The 20,169-nt window shown below is 47.8% G+C and overlaps 1 protein-coding gene across 7 annotated transcripts in view; it reads left to right on the top strand.

The window, feature by feature from the left end:
- SNX4 (sorting nexin 4) overlaps positions 1–3,484 on the top strand; it is an 88,165-nt gene extending 84,681 nt beyond the window's left edge. For all 7 annotated transcript variants that reach the window (XR_016233148.1, XR_016233149.1, XR_016233147.1 and 4 more), the window contains one exon: positions 2,312–3,484. Coding sequence is in view for 4 of the 7 variants with exons in the window: in XM_051859213.3 (XP_051715173.2) it covers positions 2,312–2,359 (48 nt within the window). In the remaining 3 variants the exon portion in view is untranslated. The remainder of the gene's footprint in view (positions 1–2,311) is intronic.
- Positions 3,485–20,169: the final 16,685 nt, after the last annotated feature.

Genomic DNA, 20,169 nt, shown 5'->3' with positions numbered 1-20,169 from the left:
TTTTAAAAAATACCTTTTTATTGATTTTTAGGCTACTTTATTTTTATAGATTTTTAATTAGTTGTGAAAATAAAACACATATGCCCTTTGCAAATATTTTAAATAATCCAGTAGCATATTAAGTATAAAGTCACACTCCTAAAAAATTTCTTTTCAAAATTTTACTACTGTTAAACCTTCATATGTATTTTCCAGATTTTTTCTTCTATTTACTTGAAATATAGAGATTTTTTTTTTTTTAAGATTTTATTTATTTGACAGGAAGAGTCACAGACAGTGAGAGAGAGAGAGAGAGAGAGAGAGAGAGAAAGGTCTTCCTTTTCCATTGGTTCACTCCCCAAATGGCCGCCACGGCCGGGACTATGCTGATCCAAAGCCAGGAGCCAGGTGCCTCCTCCTGGTCTCCCATGCCGGTGCAGGGCCCAAGCACTTGGGCCATCCTCCACTGCCTTCCCAGGCCACAGCAGAGAGCTGGACTGGAAGAGGAGCAGCCGGGACTAGAACCCGGCGCCCATATGGGATGCTAGCGCCGCAGGCGGAGGATTAACCAAGTGAGCCATGCCTCTGCCGCACTCCCCAAATGTCCACAACAGCCAGGGCTGGGCCAGAAAGAGGTTAGCAGCTAGGGACGCCTCAATCCAGGTATCTCACATGGATGGCAGGGACTCACATATTTAAGGCATTGCCTATTGCCTTCTAGTGTGTACATTAGCAGGAAACTGGATTGGAAGTAGAGAACCAGGATTCGAACCAGGCACTCTGACATGGGTTGTGGGTGTCCCAAGCAGGCTCTTAAGCTGTGCCAAATGCCAACCCCAAGATTTTCTTATATACACAGATTCATTTCACTAACCATGAGGGGAATTAAAAGGTAACTTTGTTGCAAATTTTTTTAAATCCATGCATAGTTTTTTTATGATGTACATTTTTTTGAACTCTGAAAATCCCTCATAGGCATGGATTTACACATCTTTTGCACCAAAATAAATTTATCTTTTGATTTCATTTTTCTATGAACTATTTGAAGTACCCTTGTATACATTTTTCTCCTCTGCACAAAAACAGGAGCATATTATAAGTGCTAGTGTGTATCTTTTGCTTTTCTTTTGATATCTCATGGACAGATTGCTATGACAGTATATACTGTCTATCTTATTCTGACAGTGAACATTCCATTAGTAACTACTGTATCCAGCCAGTCTAAGGCCTTTTAAAAGGTTTTTGCTTTTCATTAATTCATCTGCTTTTTATATCCCATCAGGGAGAAAGGAAACATAAAAATATTTTTTGGGTTTTGTTTTTCCTATTTGAAGCCTTGATCAATATTGACACACTTCAATACATAATTAAGAAAAAGTTCCCTTCTGATAAATTAGCAGGTATTGGAGACTCTGCACCTTGTTCACTGAATATCTTTGTTTCTGTCACTTGCTGAGGTATTACTGTGACATCTTCACAGACACATTTTTGTTGAAGCTTATCAGGCTGTCTCTGGTGTGGTGTTGTAGTGGACTGCCAGTACTGCTGAGAGGGACCCAGAAGTTGGTACAGGATTAGTTTTCATCAAAACTTTAGTTATTAGACTAGTAACTTAATAACTCAATTTATGTTTAATCATTACACTAATAATTTTGTTTCAAATTCTACATTGAAAAAACTATCTGGGCCGGCGCCGCGGCTCACTAGGCTAATCCTCCACCTTGCGGCGCTGGCACACCGGGTTCTAGTCCTGGTCAGGGCGCTGGATTCTGTCCCGGTTGCTCCTCTTCCTGTCCAGCTCTCTGCTGTGGCCCGGGAGTGCAGAGGAGGATGGCCCAGGTCCTTGGGCCCTGCACCCCATGGGAGACCAGAAGCACCTGGCTCCTGGCTTTGGATCAGCACAGTGCACCGGTTGCAGCGTGCCGGCTGCAGCGGCCATTGGAGGGTGAACCAACGGCAAAAGGAAGACCTTCCTCTCTGTCTCTCTCTCTCACTGTCCACTCTGCCTGTCAAAAAAAAAAAAGAAAGAAAGAAATGATAATGAGTATGTGATATGAGTAAATGAGTTTTATGATATGAGCCCTGGAAACTCAGTTTTCCAACAAATTGTAGTTCTTTCTCCATCTTAACAATAAGTGCATATGAAGAATTCTCTTAACTTTTTCAGTTGCATTAAACATTCATTCATTGTTAGCAGTTTCCCAAAATAGTGTCGTATTTGCTGGACTTACTAGTTGTTCCAAAAAAGCAAAACTTAGCATACCATTGAGCTAAATATTTTGGTTTTGAGAATCCTTACAGAATCATATTTTAAAGTTACTTTTGTTTTTAGGGAATTCAAGTTTGGACCAATGCTAAGGAATGCTTTAGCAAGATGTAATCCTGTGAAATGAATTTCTCTTCAATCAAAAAAGTGCCCCAAAACAGAAGCACAAGAAAAGAAATTTGTTTCTACCCAGTATACATAAAAATATACAATAAGTTGAATAAATTCAGCTCTCTATAACCTAATTATAATTGTGTTTGTATAGCACAAAAAGGATGTATTTTAATGAAGATTATATATTATAATTTGAGTTTTGGGGACTGGTGCTGATTCCAAAAATTTAACTTAATAATATATACCAATAGATTTTTTTTTGTCAGGCTTCTGAACCAATGACTGAATGTCAACATGTTAATTAATTTCTAGATGCTTATTTCAATACCAACTGTTTTAGGTCTGATCATGTAGAGTGGTTTTTCCTGAGATTGAATTCCTATATTTACTTGGTAAGACCTACTAATCTGTTGTAGGGGGTTATTTTCTCTTGCCTTATAGTTGAGCTGTTTGGTTCGACAAAGCTCAGCAGTAAAAAGTTAGTGTGTAATCTGAGGTTTTCTTCCACATTCATTGATGCCCCCTGCAATATCTGCATACACTAGAAAATGCCTTCAATTTGTGTTTACCAGAATTTTGATACTGGCCAGAAATTTTATACTGCCAACAAAGACGACTCAGCTTCTCAGACATACAGAGAAATACATTGTTAGGATCTAGGACTTGCTATGCAGAATGCTGTAGTTGAGTGTGTTACATGTTAAGAATTCAGTTACCCGCTAATTCCTAACCTCAGTGAGGAGCCTCCCTTTGCTCTGCTTGGCTCTGCACATGGCATTTCAGGGTACGAGAAGTGGCATTTCTGTGTGAGATACATGTAGTAGACACACGTGCTGGTGTCTTCATTATTAACATCCTTTTCTGTTGCTTGGCTGTAATTTTTGAAAAAGCTACATTACAATGTTTTTTTATGTGTGTTTTTGTGGTGTATGTTCAGAAGCCAAGCACCTTCATTTTCCTAGCTTTGCAGAATCTGAACTGTGTACTCATTATTTCTAATGTTGGGGGAAAAAATCCCCAGTATTGTTCAACATTTGACTTTTTTACGTTTAAATGTTGCTGGATTTTTGTGCTATTTGCCAAACTTATACAATAAATAAATGATGTATCATGCTGATTTTCAAATGATTTTTCTTATTTTAACAAGATGGTCCAGACATATTAATATGTGATGCTGTATGAGAAACAAAACACATGCCGTATTATGTTTTAAAGTGTTTAATTGTATAAATAGATCTTATACTAAAATGTGTTTTAAAAATAAGGTGCAGAAATAACATATTTAAATTTTTATTGGAGTTTTTAAAAAGATAAAATTGGTAGATCCGTACACGTACGTATTTCATTCCATTTTGTAGGGCCACTTCGCTAATGAAGTGAAACACCTTTCTGCGTGGCATTTAAAAATCAGAAGCTGTCTCGCCCAGACGAACTGCACACTAAATGTGAAAATTATCATACTGTTTTTGAAAAGCAGAACTAATTTGAGAAAGCCCTTGTTAGTGCCCCTATGTTTTAAAAAGATGAATTAGGGGGAAAAATTGTTATCTTTTCAAAAATATATAAACAAACTTAGTTATATGTGTATTTAACTGAAAGTCCCTTGATGGGTTGATTTGCTTAATTTTATAACAGAATTGTTACTTTTTTGTTTTTTTAAGGCAGAGTTAGAGAAAGGGGGAGAACGAGCGAACGAGATGGATCTTCCATCTGCTAGTTCATTCCCCAAATGGCTGAGCTGGGCCAGACTGAAGCCAGGAGCCAAGAGCTTCTTCCAGGTCTCCCACATGGGTGCAGATGACCAAGCACTTGGGCCATCCTCCTCTGCTCTCCCAGGCACACCAGCCGGGAGTTGGATTGGAAGTGCAGCAGCCAGCAATCAAACCAGTGCCCATATGGAATGCTGGTATCGCAGGTGGCAGCTTTACTACCCACTGTGCCACATTGATAGCCCCCGAATTGTTCCTTTAAAGAGAACAATTAAGGAATTTTATAATGGAAATAATTTTTGTACTATTCAGAATAAGTATAAAGAAAATAATTTGTATTTAGTAACTTTTCAGTATTTGAAATCATATCGAAATGAATTATTAAAAATGTAGGGGAGGATGGCCGGTGCCATGGCTCACTTGGCTAATCCTCCGCCTGTGACGCCTGCACCCCGGGTTCTAGTCCCAGTTGAGGCACCGGGTACTGGTCTCGGTTGCTCCTCTTCCAGTCCAGCTCTCTGCTGTGGCCCAAAATAGTGCATTTTAAGGATTTTTTTTTTTTTTTTGACAGGCAGAGTGGACAGTGAGAGAGAGAGACAGAGAGAGAAAGGTCTTCCTTTGCCATTGGATCACCCTCCAATGGCCGCCGCTGCAGCCGGCGCACCGCGCTGATCCGATGGCAGGAGCCAGGATCCAGGTGCTTTTCCTGGTCTCCCATGGGGTGCAGGGCCCAAGCACCTGGGTCATCCTCCACTGCACTCCCTGGCCATAGCAGAGAGCTGGCCTGGAAGAGGGGCAACCGGGACAGAATCCGGCGCCCCGACCGGGACTAGAACCCGGTGTGCCGGCGCCGCAAGGTGGAGGATTAGCCTATTGAGCCACGGCGCCGGCTCCATTTTAAGGATCTTAAAAAAGTTCATGGGGGTGAGCATTTGGCCTAGTGGTTAAGACTCCCATGTTCCTTCTAGGAGTGCCTGGGTTCAGTGCCCACCTGTGGCTCCTGACGCCAGCTTCCTGCTAATTTAGCACACCCTGGGAGGCAGCAGTGATGATCAAGTAATTGGGTTGTGCCACTTATGTGGGAGATCTGGATTAGGTTCTGGGCTCCCAGCTTCTGGCCTAGCCCAACGCCAGTTGTGGGGATTTAGGGAGTGAGCCATCAGGTTGGGGTTCTCTCTCTCTCTATTTCTCTCTCTCTCAGATTAATTATTTTTAAGGTCCATGAAAAATGTGTATTATGAAAAAACTGCATGGGTTTCATTTTTTTTTTTTTTTTTGCACTAAAATAAACTTACCAGGGCAGGTACTATGGTGCAACAGGTTGGACTGCCGCTTGGGCCATCTTCTACTGCTTTCCCAGGCCATCAGCAGAGAGCTGGATTGGAAGTGGAGCAGCCGGGACTCAAACTGGCACCCATATGGGATGCCAGCACTGCAGGTGGAGGCTTAGCTCACTATGCCACAGCACCAACTCCTGGATTACCTCTTAATTCAGGAACTTTTTGAAGTACCTGAGTGCAAAGGAATAATAAATATAAGTAGTAACTAATAAAAAAGGATTCATCACATTAATGTAAGTACTTAGTAACAAAGGGTGATTTCATCTCCACGGCACACTAGTGATGCAGCTGAAATAGCATAAGTAAAGCACTGAGATTAGCTAAAGTCCTATTTAACCTGCCTTCACGCCCCCAAGCTTGAGTACATACGAGTGAGTCACTGGTAATTCCAACACAGCATTCACAACATGAACTGAGACCTTCTTAACAGTCAAGCAACTTTAGAACAGAGATTGCCCAGCGTGGAACAGGATGAAAGCTCAAAAAGTAAGTGTAACAGGCTTGTTAGATGCTTTGTATCCGTACAGTCATTCTTTAGGCTCCTGTGTGTGTTCCCTTCATGGACAGGTGGTCTTTACTCATTCTCCTAGTGAGTTTCTCCTAAGGAAAGAACTGGAAATTTCCAGGTTAAGTAATCCAGAGACATAAAGTAATAAAAAGCTAAATGAATAGAATTAAACTATTTAACTTACATAGCTTTCAATATGTATATATATTTGAACGAAAGATGCTAGAGGAGGAAATGAACATACTAAATATAAATTGGAAGACAGTAAATATTAAAAGAAACCAAAACTCAGTGATAATAGGCAGGGACATCATGGTACAGAGTTAAGCCACATCCCACACGGGAGTGCCAGTTCTAGTCCCAGCTACTCCACTTCTGATCTAGCTTTCTACTGATGTGTCCTGAAAGACAGCAGATGATGGCTCAAGTGCATGAGCCCCTGTTACCTAACTGGGAGACCTAGATTGAGTTCTGGGCTCCTGGATTCTGCCTGGCCCAGCCTCAGCCGTTGCAGGTATTTGGGGAGACAACCAGCAGATAGGAAATCTGCCCCCCCCCCACGCACTCTTTTCAAGTAAAATAAAACAAACTTTGTAAAAAAAAATAAATCAGTGATACTGAAAAGATAAGCAAAAGAGTTAACAAAGCCAAACATTGGTTCTTTGAAAATGATAAAGTTCTAGCAAAACTGTAAGAAAAAGCCAGCGCCGCGGCTCACTAGGCTAATCCTCCGCCTTGCGGCGCTGGCACACCGGGTTCTAGTCCCGGTCGGGGCGCCGGATTCTGTCCCGGTTGCCCCTCTTCCAGGCCAGCTCTCTGCTGTGGCCAGGGAGTGCAGTGGAGGATGGCCCAGGTGCTTGGGCCCTGCACCCCATGGGAGACCAGGAAAAGCACCTGGCTCCTGGTTCCTGCCGTCGGATCAGTGCGGTGCGCCGGCTGCAGCGCGCTGGCCGCGGCGGCCATTGGAGGGTGAACCAACGGCAAAGGAAGACCTTTCTCTCTCTCTCTCTCTCTCTCACTGTCCACTCTGCCTGTCAAAAAATAAAAAAATAGAAAAAAAAAAAAGGATGAAGTACAAATGATCCCTATCAGGAGTGAAATGGAGGAAGTTATCACAGGTCTCATAGACCTTTAAATGGATAAAAGGAAATATTATGAGTAACTTCAAACCAGTAATTGGGTGAAATCAATGAATTCCTTGAGAAATAGAACCTGCTGGGCTGGCGCTGTGATGGAACAGGTAAAGCTGCCACCTGAAGCACCGGCATCTTGTATGAGCACGGGTTCAAGTCTCAGCTGCTCCACTTCCAATCCAGCTCCCTGCTATGCATCTGGGAAAGTGTCAGAGGATGGCACAAGTGCTTGGGCCCCTGCACCCACTTGGGAGAACCAGAAGAAGCTCCTGGCTCCTGACTTCAGCTCAGCTCAGCTCAGCTCAGCTCCAGCTGTTGCAGTCATTTGAGGAGTGAACCAGCAGTGGATGGAAGACCTTTCTGTCTTTCTCTGTAACTCAGCTTTCCAAATAAATAAAAAATAAATCTTTAAAAAAATATAGAACCTGCTAAAACTTATACAAGATAGCATAAAAAAACCACACTATCAGAAATCTTACATCAAAAACAGCTGTGGATCCAGTGGTTTCCTTGGTGAAGTTCTATCACATATTTAAAGAAGAAAAATTCTATTCTATACAAATTTTCAAAAAATAAGGAAAAGGGGACCACTTTCCTCCTTTTTTTTTTTTTTTTTTTTTTTTTGACAGGCAGAGTGGACAGTGAGAGAGAGAGAGACTGAGAGAAAGGTCTTCCTTTGCCGTTGGTTCACCCTCCAATGGCCGCCGCGGCCGGCGCGCTGCGGCCGGCGCACCGCACTGATCCGATGGCAGGAGCCAGGAGCCAGGTACTTATCCTGGTCTCCCGTGGGGTGCAGGGCCCAAGCACTTGGGCCATCCTCCACTGCACTCCCTGGCCACAGCAGAGAGCTGGCCTGGAAGAGGGGCAACCGGGACAGAATCCGGCACCCCGACCGGGACTAGAACCCGGTGTGCCGGCGCCGCTAGGCGGAGGATTAGCCTAGTGAGCTGCGGCGCCGGCCTCCTCCTATCTTTTTATGAGGACAATCTTGCCACAAGTACCCAAAATGGCCAAAAACATTTCAAGAAAATAAAGTGACTTAACAACATATAGCCTGAACATAAACATAAGTGCAAAATTCACCAAACAGCTAATTGAATGCAGCAATATGCAAAAAGCATGATACATCACGACCAAGTAGTTTGTGTCAATGTAAGGTTATTTTAACATAAAAAGTTAGTTACCATTATGATCAGCATGTGGCACAACAAGTTAAGCCACTGCAATGCTGGCATCCCATAGGGGCTCCAGTTCAAGTCCCAGCTGCTCTACCTCCGATCCAGCTCCCTACTAATGTGCAAAGTAGTGGCAGCAGGAACCAAAACTCAGGAAGAGGCGGTGTCCATAAAATGGACTGTTAACACATGAGGGAGACGGCGGTGGCGGCACCCGGGGCTGGAGAGGAGCGGTGCAGGGGCCCTGCCCAGGCTGAGGAGAGAGGGGAGGCCCCAGAGGAGAGAACTGGGAACAGCTGCAGCGACAGCTGTGGATGTGACAGATGTGCGCTGTTGCATTTGGAGGCCTTTGCAGTGGGATGATTTAGCCACAGACACAAAGACAACAGCAATCAAAATAAGGCTGGGGAGGGTGTTTGCCATGGCCATTGAGACACCACTTGGGACCACCCGCGTCCCACACTGGAGTTGAGTACCTACCTCCATTCCCAAGCCTACTTCCTCCTAATGTACACCTTGGGAGGCAGCAAGTGGTGGAAGGTAGTTGGGTCCCTGCCACCCAAGTGGGAGATTTGGATTGAGTTCCTAGCTCCCAGCTTTGGCCTGGCCTAGCCCTAGCCACTGGGGCCACTGGGGGAGTGAACCAGTGAACTAGTGCATGGAAGGAGATCTCTCTGTCTCTCTACCTCTCAAAAAAATTTTTTTTAGTAATTCAGTACAAAAGGAAATGTTATATAAAAAGAATGTCCTAGAATTTATTTACCACATAGGTCTGAAATTTAAAATATTTTCATATTTACAATAATGGAAACAACGATCAGCTCATACAAACATGTCATAACTACAGTGAGAAGGGGTTGGGAGGGGAGAGAATAAATACATAAATGCATATGTCCATGCTCAGATGCAACATATCCCATTGTGTACTACTTGGTCATGGTGCCCAACCTGATCAGCCATGATCTAGAACTAGAAACAGTGCTTAGAAATGGCTAGTGGTCAGATGGGACTGGACGATGGGATGATTGAAGTGGGACAAGAGATTGCTGTTTTAATCATGAACCATTAAGTGTTATTTAATTTTTAAGTTACGTAAGATAGGATTAGACTTTTTTTAATTAAAAGTAAATGAACTGACATTAAAATATGTCCCATATAGAGAAAGAAAAATAATTTTTAAAGATAGATTTATTTATTTGAAAAGCAGAGTGACAGAGAAGGTAAGAGAAAGATAGGCATTTTCTATGTACTGGTTCACTCCCAAATGCCCTCCACAGCCAGAGCTGGGCCAAGCAGGAGCCAGGAGCCAGGAAGTCCTCGTGGGTGGCAGAGGCCCAGCTATTTGGACCGTCATCTGCTGCCTTCCCGGGAGCATTAGCAGGGAGCTTCATCAGAAGTGGAGCAGCCGGGTGAGCCAGCATTCTGAAGCATCGGTGGGTATTTGGGGAGAGGACCAGCAGGTGGGAGATCTGTCTCTATCTCTGTTGCTTTTCCTTTCAAGGAGATATAAATAAACAAGCAAAGATTTTTTTTAAATCTCTTTTTATGTATCTACATGTATCCTATTGGTTCCCTTTCTTTGAAAACTCTAATATACTCGCCCAACATCATATACAAAAATTAACTCAAAATGGATCACAGACCTAAAGGTAAGACCTGAAACTACTCTCAGGAAAAACGTAGGGCGGAAACTTCATGTTGCATTTGGCAGTGAGTTTGGGCAAAGCCATGAGGCAACAACAGTAGCAACAAATTAGGCAAACTGGACAACATGAAAATTGTTTAAATGTGTGCATCAAAAGACAGTAACAACAGAATAAAAAGGCAACCCAAATGGGAAAAATATCAGTAACCATATTTCTGATAAGGGTTGAACATCTAGAATGTATATAAAAAGAACAAGTCAACAACACAAACAAAAAACACACAAAAAACCCAACCCAGTTTAAAAATGGGCAAATGACTTTGATAGACATTCTCCAAAGAAGATCTGCAAACGGCCAGCAAGCACCCGAGAAGATGCTCAGCTCATTAATCATTTTTAAAATGCACCTAAATAAAATGAGATACCACCTCACACCAATTAGGATGGCTACTGTTTAACAGAAAACATAGACTACCAGGTGTTGGGGGTGGGAGAAATTGGAACCCTGTGCACTGTTGGGGATGGAAACCAGAGTGGCTGCTATGGAAAATGGCTCAGCAGTTTCTGAGAAGAAAATAGAACGACCATATCTGACCTGAAGACACAAACTCGGACTCTTCCCCTCCTCAGGACACAGTGCAGATCACTTGATGCCAGATGTGAAAGGGCTTCCCCCACACCACGCAGACCAGCAGTTCCGCTGAGCGTCCCCCCTAAGGCAGCTCAGTTCTGACACTGTTCAGCCGGAGTAGCATCAGAACCCAGTCCCAGCCTGCGTTCCCCTGATGCCATCCTCAGGTTTGAGTAATTTGCCAGAAGGATTCACAGGGCTTGGGGAAATACTGACTTTGCTGGTTTTTTTTTTTTTTTTTTAAGATGTATTTATTTGAAAGGCAGAGTTACACAGAGGCAGAGAGAGGTCTTCCATCCGCTGGCTCACAGCTGGAGCTCAGCCAATCTGAAGCAGAGAACCAGGACCTGCCTCCAGGTCTCCCATGCGGTTGCAGGGCCCAAGGACTTGGGCCATCTTCCACTGCTTTCCTGGGCCATAGCAGAGAGGTAGATCAGAAGTAGAGCAGCTGGGACTCGAACTGGCGCCCATATGGGATGCCTGCACTGCAGGAAGTGGCTTTACCCACTACGCCACAGCGCTGGCCCCTAAAGGTGTTTTTTTGTTTTGTTTTGTTTTGTTTTGTTTTTGTTTGTTTTTTGACAGGCAGAGTGGACAGTGAGAGAGAGAGACAGAGAGAAAGGTCTTCCTTTGCCGTTGGTTCACCCTCCAATGGCCGCCGCGGCCGGCGCGCTGCGGCCAGCGCACTGCGCTGACCCGAAGGCAGGAGCCAGGTGCTTCTCCTGGTCTCCCATGGGGTGCAGGGCCCAAGCACTTGGGCCATCCTCCACTGCACTCCCGGGCCACAGCAGAGAGCTGGCCTGGAAGGGGGGCAACCGGCTAAAGGTGGTTTTAAAGGATGCAAATCAGCAGCCAGAGGAAGAGAGATGTGGGCTCAGGTCTGGAAAGGTCCTGACTGGGGGGGAGGGGGACGGCTTCTGTCCCTGTGGTTCTGGCGTGCGCCCTCTCCCAGCACGTGGCTGAGTTCTGGCTCAGCTGTCCACAAGCTCTCAGAACCCTGTCTGTCAGGGTTTTTATGGAGACTTCGCTGTGTGAACAAGACTGAAACATGAGCAACAGTGTAGGCAAGGGGTGTGTTGAATGTGGTGAACTGGGTGGGATAACCCAGCAAGGCTCCTGTTGGGCTCTGTGCAGCGTTCCCTCCTCCTGGGTACTGGACAGAAGCTCTTCTGAAACAGGGTCTCAGCACTGTCAGACAAGGGAGGTCAGAGACTGTTGTTATGGTGAGCAGATCCAAAGTGGTGGAAAGTTGGAGAAATTCTAGTTTCCATGACCTGCTCTAGGGAGACGAGCAGGCGAGAGGCGGGCAGGAGACGGTCAGAGACAGACTTTGCTTCCTGAGGCTTCTGAGGCCTAAAAGATCTCCACATTATTCAAGAAGCTTAGGAAATAACAAGGTTTATGAAAACAATGAGCTAGGAGCCAAGGATAAAAGCCATGCAAAACATAACTTCGTACCATACTGTATTGTATACCAACACCACCACCTCTGGATGTAGACTCAAAAAGAATAGAAAGCAAGGTGTCTAAAAGATATTTATACACCCGTGTTCATGGGAGCATTATTTCCAACAGCTAAGATGTGGAAGCAACCCAAGTGTCTGTTGATGGAAGAAAACCCCAAAGGTGGTGGCTACACACTGTGGAATGTTATTCAGCCTTTAAAAAGGAGACACATGCTACAGTGTGGTTGAACCTTGAAGACATTATGCTTGTGAAATAAGCTGATCACACAAATATTGTGTGATCCCACTTACGTAAGGTGTCTACAATAGTCAAAGTCATAGAGACACAAAATAGAACTAGAGGTGGGCGGGGGGAGGGGGGAATGGGTCATTGGTTAGTGGGTACAGAGTTTCAGTTTTATGAGATGAAAGAGTTACAGAGATGGATAGTGGTGACGGTTGCTCAACATTATGGATGTATATAATGCCACTGAACTATACACTTAGAAATGGTTAAGATGATAAAGGTTATGTCTATTTTACCACAATAAAAAAAAAGGAAAAAAATTGTGGACTTCTGATTCATGAAATTTTGGGCAGAGGGCTGGAAGTCTGCATTTTTCAAAACTGTCCTAGGTGATTCCAGTGAGCAACCAAGTTGGAGACACCTCATTCCAAGGACAGAGGCAACAGAAATAATACCCACCATTCTGGAGTTGGGTTATAAATGACCCATCCAGGGACTGGTGGTGTGGCACAGTGGGTTAAGCCGCCACTTGTAACTTGTGCAACCCACATTGGAGTGTTGGGTTGAGTTCCAGCTACTCTGCTTATGATCCAGCTCCCTGCTGATGCACCTGGCAAAGCAATGGAAGATGGTCCAAGTGCTTGGGCCCCTGCACCCCCGTGGGAGACCTGGATGGAGTTCTGGGTTCCTGGCTTTGGCAAGGCCTAGCCCTGGACATTGCAGCAATTTGTGGAGTGAAGCAGTGAACTGAATATTCTATTTCTGTCTCCCTCCCTCTCCCTCTGTCATTCTGCCTTTCAAATAAATAAATTTTTTAAAATGATACATCTGTATCCTTCCTCGCCTTCCAGGCATGGTTTACAAATGGAGCTCACAAAATTGGAAGCATGTCATGGCCAGGGAGTGCAGTGGAGGATGGCCCAGGTGCTTGGGCCCTGCACCCCATGGGAGACCAGGAAAAGCACCTGGATCCTGGCTCCTGCCTTCGGATCAGCGCGGTGCGCCGGCTGCAGCGGCGGCCATTGGAGGGTGAACCAACGGCAAAGGAAGACCTTTCTCTCTCTGTCTCTCTCTCTCACTGTCCACTCTGCCTGTCAAAAATTAAAAAAAAAAAAAAAAAAAAATTGGAAGCATGTCGCACTGTGGTACAAGGTTGTGAATGCGGCCGCGAGTTCTTTCAGACATGCCCGAGCCTGGTGAGCGTGAGGTCATCCAGGCTGAGAAGACCGGGAGGGGTTGGCTCTGAAGCTCCTGAGAAGAGTCTTGGCTGAGGATGACTCCAGGAGACGTTAGCGAAGCACGGGAAGTGACCCCTGCAGGTGAAATCGTCCCTAAGGGGAGTGGTTTGACCGGAAAGGGACCCAAGGGTGCCACTGTGTGTGTGCGACTATGGCGACTATGGCGTGGCCACCACATCTAATCTTCCTTTTACTGCGTTTTGGTCAACAGTCAACTCTACATTTCTTCTTGATCCTCACGTCCACTGCCTTTTTGTGCTCCAGTGCTACCTTCCTCCCCTGCCTGCCCTTGACCAGGCTCTAAAAGCCTGCTTCCTCCCACCATGGCCACGCGCCGCCCAGACCCTTCCCTCCTGAGCTGATGCTACCTGGAAGCCTCTCGCTTGCGGACCACTGTCAAACGCTAACACCCGATCAGGTGTGACCTCCAGAGGTGAGCCCAGCGCGTGCACAGCCCAGGGAGATGGTGCTTGCCCTCTGTGCCTGCGAGCAGCTGAAGATCACCGCTTCCTGCACACCCCACACGCGCCCACTTCAGCACTCACACGGTTCACCTGTTCTTGACTCACGCTGCGAGCACATGGGGGTGTGTGTGTGGAGAGAGGAGACACTGCAGTTCACACACACACACACACACGCATATAAGGGGACTCCAAAAATTTGTAGAACACTGAATTAAAAAATAAGTTTAGTGCAAATAAATTTTGAAATTCATGCATAATGTTTTTCATAATATGCATTTCACTAAACTTTTTTGAAGGATCCTCATAGGCATTTCAAAAAACTTTGCAGCAAAATAAACTTGTTTTTATTTTCCGTTAATTTTTGAATGGCCTCACGTGTGTAAATATGCAGATCTATGGATACAAAGTTCTCACTCGGACTTCCTAGCACATCACAAATGCTCCCTCAAGCCTGAGAAACACCAGTGTTATCCCTGTGTTGGTCAGTGGGCGGCGCCTGCAGAGCACTGGCCCCGGAGGCAGCCCCAGGTGAGGGCTGATTGCTAGTCGTGGCTCAGCCGCTCAGGGCCTTGGAGCAGGGGGTGGCGGGCTCAGGAGGCCCCACCGTGCTGCCTTCCACTCACCACAGGGTAAAGCAGTGAGGGGGACCAGCGCCCCCCTGTGGGAGCTTACTCGGTCGACCTTGAAGTAGTTTCAGTTCTTTTAATGATAGGATCCCAGAATCGTCAGCTATTAATGAGCCTAGAGTGATTTCCTCTTGTTTTAAAAATGAGAGATGGGGTCGGAGCTGTAGTACAGTGGGTAAAACTGCCGCCTGCACTGCCGGCATCCCATATGGGCGCCGGTTCGCGACCCGGCTGCTCCATTTCTCATCCAGCTCCCTGCTGTGGCCTGGGAAAGCAGAAGATGACCTCATTTCTTGGGCCCCTGCACCCATGTGGGAGACCTGGAAGAAGCTCCTGGCTCCTGGCTTCGAATCGGCACAGCTCTGGCCGTTGCAGCCAATTGGGGAGTGAACCAGGGGATGAAGATCTCTCTCTCTCTCTCTCTCTCTTTCTGCCTCTCCTTCTCTCTTTGTGTAACTCTGACTTTCAAACAAATAAATATTTAAAAAATAAATAAAATGAGAGAACTGAGGACCAGAGAGGGAAAGTGACTTGCTCATGGCCACACAGCCAGTTATGCAGATGTCGAATTTCTAGGCAGGACACCTTTCTGCGTGCATTTTCCCTGCACATTTGTCTCCTGAGCTGACTGGCCCGGCTGGCTTGGCCAAGCCTCTGTAGCTGTCACATCCCACTACCTGTACAGCAGCCAGGGAGAAGAACCCAAGGGGCGGGGGGTGAGGCCCGTGCCAGGCAGAAGGTGCTCTGGGGTAGTTCTTGGGGCGGGCACAGGAAGGCAATTGGCTAGAGGGTTTGGGATAAACACGGCATTTCAGTTACTCAAGGCTTGGACAGCTATTGTTGCAAACACCTCTAGAGTTCCCTCCTCAACCTGACCTTGTGTACGTGACACCTTGGCGTGGGGAGCAGGAAGCCAGCAATAGCAGGTGGCCGAGCCCAGAGAAACCACGCCCGAGCTGGCTCACTTTGGGGGAGGGGGGCTGCACCAGGCCTGGGCCCAGCCTTCAGGGAAGCCCTGGAGGCCGATGAGGGCACCCAGGGAGCTGGGAGAGGGTTTCTTTAGGAGCTGGCAGAGCCTGCGGAGTCGCGTGTCCCACCTGCAGGAGCTCACCAAGCTGACCTGACACCCGAGCTCTGGGCAGGCTCAGGTTCCTCTCTGGGGTACGTGGCCTGGCTTGCTAGTAACTGAAGTCCCCCTTTCTCCTGTTAGAGGTGGAAACTGAAGCGAGGCCTGTGGCGAGGCCCTGGACAGTCATGGCAGGGCCCTCGCGTGGGAGCAGGCTGACCAGGGGAGCAAGAGAGGCAAATTCTGGGAAGCCACTGCATTCCCTGGACGCCTCTGCTGTCTTGGTTCATTTTCTGCTGCACAACCCGCCACTGGGTAATTTATAAAGACCAGGTATTTCACACCCTGCGGGAGGCTGGGAAGCCCCACTCTGAGGGGCCGGCTTCTGATGAGAGCCTTCTTGCTTGTCACTCCGTGGTGGGAGGTGGAAGAGCAAGAGAGATCAGATAGTAGAAGCTCCAGCTCGTGGCCTCCAGCCTGTTCTCCAGCTGGGGTTCCCTCACGGCCTGATCCCCTCTCAAAGGCCCCACCTCCAAACTCTGTGGCATGGGGACAGTGGGGGACACTGGGTTCCCCTTGCCTGACCCAGCTTAGGCCCCGGCCTACCTCCTCCTTTACCTTGCATCTCAGTCATAGCCTGCTCTGGGAGTGCGGCCTTGAGCTTCTAGGTGAAGACCCTCTAGCTCCCCAAACTCCCTGAACTTCCCCTGGCTAGAATTTAGCTCCAGGCACTGAACTGGCTGGTTGGCCTGTGTGTGCATGCAGTCAATTTTTGTAAAGGTTCCATGTGTGTTGGAAAATCACGTGACTTCCCCAGCTGTAGGATGTGGTGTACTAGGCAGGGCCGTTCTATGAAGCTTCTAAACTGTGTTTTTTGAAACTTTTCCTTATTGATTTTTTGGGGGGTCTCTACTTGATATTAATTATTTGATATTTGATATACCAAAATCTACTTCAAGGTTGTATTTGTCAGTTTCTCCTTGTAGTTTTGTCAAGTTTTGCATTGTCCATTTTAGCACTATCTTATTAGTATATGTGCTGCCGAAGCGAGCACTTTAGCACTATCTTATTATGTACATACAGACTTTTAGTTTTTTAAAAAATATTTATTATTTGAAAGACAGAGAAAGAGAGATTTCCCATCCACTGGTTCATTCCCCAAGTGGCTGCAACAGCTGGGGCTGGGCCAGACTGAATCAGGAACCTGGAGCTTCATTTAGGTCTCCCACATGGGTGATAGGGGCCCAGGTACCCGGGCCATCCTCCACTGCTCTCCCAGACGCATTAGCAGGAAGCTTGATTGGAAGTGAGCAGCTAAAACTCTAACTGGTACTCATATGGGATGCTAGTATTGCAGGCTTTGGCTTAACCAGCTGCACCACAGCACTGGCCCAGCATTTTTAATTTTTATATCTATTTAATTGTATCTTTTACCAGTGTATCTTCTATTTCTTTTTTTTTATAATTTTTTTTTATTTTTATTTTATTTTATTTTTTTTTGACAGGCAGAGTGGACAGTGAGAGAGAGAGACAGAGAGAAAGGTCTTCCTTTTGCTGTTGGTTCACCCTCCAATGGCCGCCGCGGCCGGCGCGCTGCGGCCGGCACACCGCGCTGATCCGATGGCAGGAGCCAGGAGCCAGGTGCTTTTCCTGGTCTCCCATGGGGTGCAGGGCCCAAGCACCTGGGCCATCCTCCACTGCACTCCCGGGCCACAGCAGAGAGCTGGCCTGGAAGAGGGGCAACCGGGACAGAATCCGGCGCCCCAACTGGGACTAGAACCCGGTGTGCCGGCGCCGCAAGGCGGAGGATTAGCCTAGTGAGCTGCGGCGCCGGCCGTATCTTCTATTTCTAATAACAGCCTGATTCCCACCCATCCTCAACTTAGGTGCATTTTCCCTTGAAAATTTTTCTTAAGATTTATTTATTTATTTGAAAGTCAGAGTTACACAGAGAGAGGTGAGGCAGAGAGAGAGAGAGAGAGGTCTTCCTTCGGCTGGTTCACTCCCCAATTGGCCGCAACGGCCAGAGCTGCTCTGATCCGAAGCCAGGAGCTTCTTCCGGGTCTCCTACATGGGTGCAGGGGCCCAAGGACTTGGGCCATCTTCTACTGCTTTCCCAGGCCATAGCAGAGAGCTGGATAGGAAGTGGAACAGCCGGGACTAGAATCGGTGCCCATATGGGATGTCAGTGCTTCAGGCCAGGGCATTAACCCGCTGTGCCACAGCGCCGGCCTCTTCCCTTGAAAATTTTTAAGAACCGCATGGATGAGTCAGAATTTAATGAATGTATCTTCCATTATTGAGCATTTATTGCTTCCAATTTTTTACTTTATAAATCACACAGTAATGAGGTTCTTTATATCCAACACTTTATCTCTGATGAACTTCTGGGTAGATCCCTCATCATGGAATTATGAGGTCAAGGTGTAGGGCCAGCACTGTAGTGTAGTGGGCTAAGCCACCACCTGTTCATGTCCCAGCTGCTCTTCCAATCCAACCCTCTGCTGTGGCCTGGGAAAGCAGTAGAAGATGGCCCAAGTGCTTGGGCCCCTGCACTCATATGGGAGACCTGGAGGAGGCTCCTGGCTTCAGATCAGCTCAGCTCAGCTCCAGCCACTGAGGCCTTTTGGGGAGTGAACCTGCGGATGCAAGACCTTTCTGCATCTCCCTCTAACTCTGCCTCTAAAAAAAAAAAAAAAAAAAAAGCGGTCAGGCTGTGTATTTTTTTAAGATTTATTTATTTAGTGTGTGCGGATCTTGAAGACCTTTCAAATACGTTGTTCCTTCATGGCGGTGATCATGTTAGCATTTTCGGCGCCCGTGTCTCCATGGGGCTCCTGTGCCTTCACTCACTCAGTGTTCTGGACTTGGCCTTTTTCCCTCATCCAGGCGGCTGCCGCCTGGTATTTGTGCACTTGGTGGATTTTAAAGGTAACTTAGAATGTGTATTCTTCCTGTTCAGTTTCCCCTGTGGGATTGGGCCCCTCCCGCCAGCCTGTCAGGATCTGAGCCTCTGCGTCAACAGGGTCAGCCACCTGGGCTCTGTCTTCCACAGCTTCACTCAGTGATGGAAATGATGAGAGCCCAACTCCCTGAGGCACCGCCGGAAACCACTCCCCGGGGAATTTCAAGTTCCTTCCCAACAAGGCTGATTACAGTTTATTAAACATTCACTAGGCACCAGGCACTACCTACATGCTAACTCACTCGATCGACACAACAGCACCCAAAAGTAGATCGTAAGGCCTCTGTTTTAAAGAAATGGCGATTGAAATTGCGAGGGCGGAGCTTCGTCGCCCTGGTCACCCTGGGGCTGTCACCCGCCCGGCGGGCCCGGCTCAGCAGACATCCGCCACCAGGTGGCGGTAGAGCCGGCGGGCCCGAGAGCCGACTTTGGCTACGAAACTTTTTCCCCTGTAAAAGTTAACACTGACTTTTATTGACAGGACTAAATCTAGACTATTTAACAAAATAAACATTAACCAACAGGCACATTCCTCGGAGGGTAACGAGATAATAAAGTACACAGACCTTTGAACTTGGCCCTTTCGCGCCGAGAGTTCTGCAACAGGCTTCCTCAGGGGACGCTCTCCCGCTCTTCGCAACCCTCGACCCTCGGGCCACGGCCTCTGACCTCCTGCCCACTCGGCCGCCTCGGCCCCTGCGGGAGCTCGGCCCTGAGCCGTGTGCGGGCTCTGGGAGGGAGGTGCCCGGGGGTCGCGGGCTGGGAGCGCGGGCAAAGCCCTGCCGGGGTGGTGCGGGGTCGCCTCCCGCACTCCCCACGCGCCCAGCCACGCTTCCGCCCTGCGGCCTCTGAGGAGGGCGGTGGCGCGCTTTCCCGCCCGGCAGCCCCCACACCCTCCTCGCTCCTTCAGCCCCGCGTCGCTTTGCTGCCTGTCTTCGCGGCACTGCTGTGCCAGCGCCGGGGCCTCGCTTGCTGGTCTCCCGCCGGCGGTCGGCAGCGTCGCTCCCACGTGCGTCCGACCTGTGTGGGGCCGCCTCGTGTCTCCAGAGCAAGTGTCCCCGCGCACGCCACCGCAGGGCGGCTGTCCCCGCAGGGCGCCTGGCGGGGGGCTGACGGCCTCGCTCCTGGAGGAGGCGCTCCCTGACCCCTCGGAGTGAGGGGCCGGCCTTGGCACCCGCCTCCACCTCTTAAGAGCCTTGTGGCTTGGATGGCCCTGGCGTTTGCAGACCCTGAGACACCGCAGGGCAAAGGCGCGACGGATACGGCGGCCGCCACCATGAGGCAGGTCGTGTCGCCGGGCACTGTCATCGCCGGGCACCCAAGTCAGGGCTCAGGGATTCCTCGCCAAGTCGTGGGCTGTTGTTGCCGGTGGACCCGTAAGATCTTCGTCTAAGGCTAGCAGATAACCAGACTCTTGATGTGCCAGCTTGAACGGAAACTATGACATTAGCACCGCCAGGCTCCCGGCACATTGCCTACCTAGAAGGCGTCGCTGGAACTCCTCCACGCCAATCTAGAGCTTCTGTCGCCCCCCCCCCCCAAAAAAAAGCCATGCCCCCTTCTCAGTGGCTGCTGCTGACAAAGCAGGTGGCCTAGCTGGGTGAGGCCGGGTCCACAC

The sequence above is a fragment of the Oryctolagus cuniculus genome, chromosome 4 (genome assembly GCF_051225735.1).
Source record: "Oryctolagus cuniculus isolate XC-2025 breed Fujian yellow rabbit chromosome 4, ASM5122573v1, whole genome shotgun sequence".
Lineage (NCBI taxonomy): Eukaryota > Metazoa > Chordata > Mammalia > Lagomorpha > Leporidae > Oryctolagus > Oryctolagus cuniculus.
This window is presented reverse-complemented; position numbering and strand designations above follow the sequence as displayed.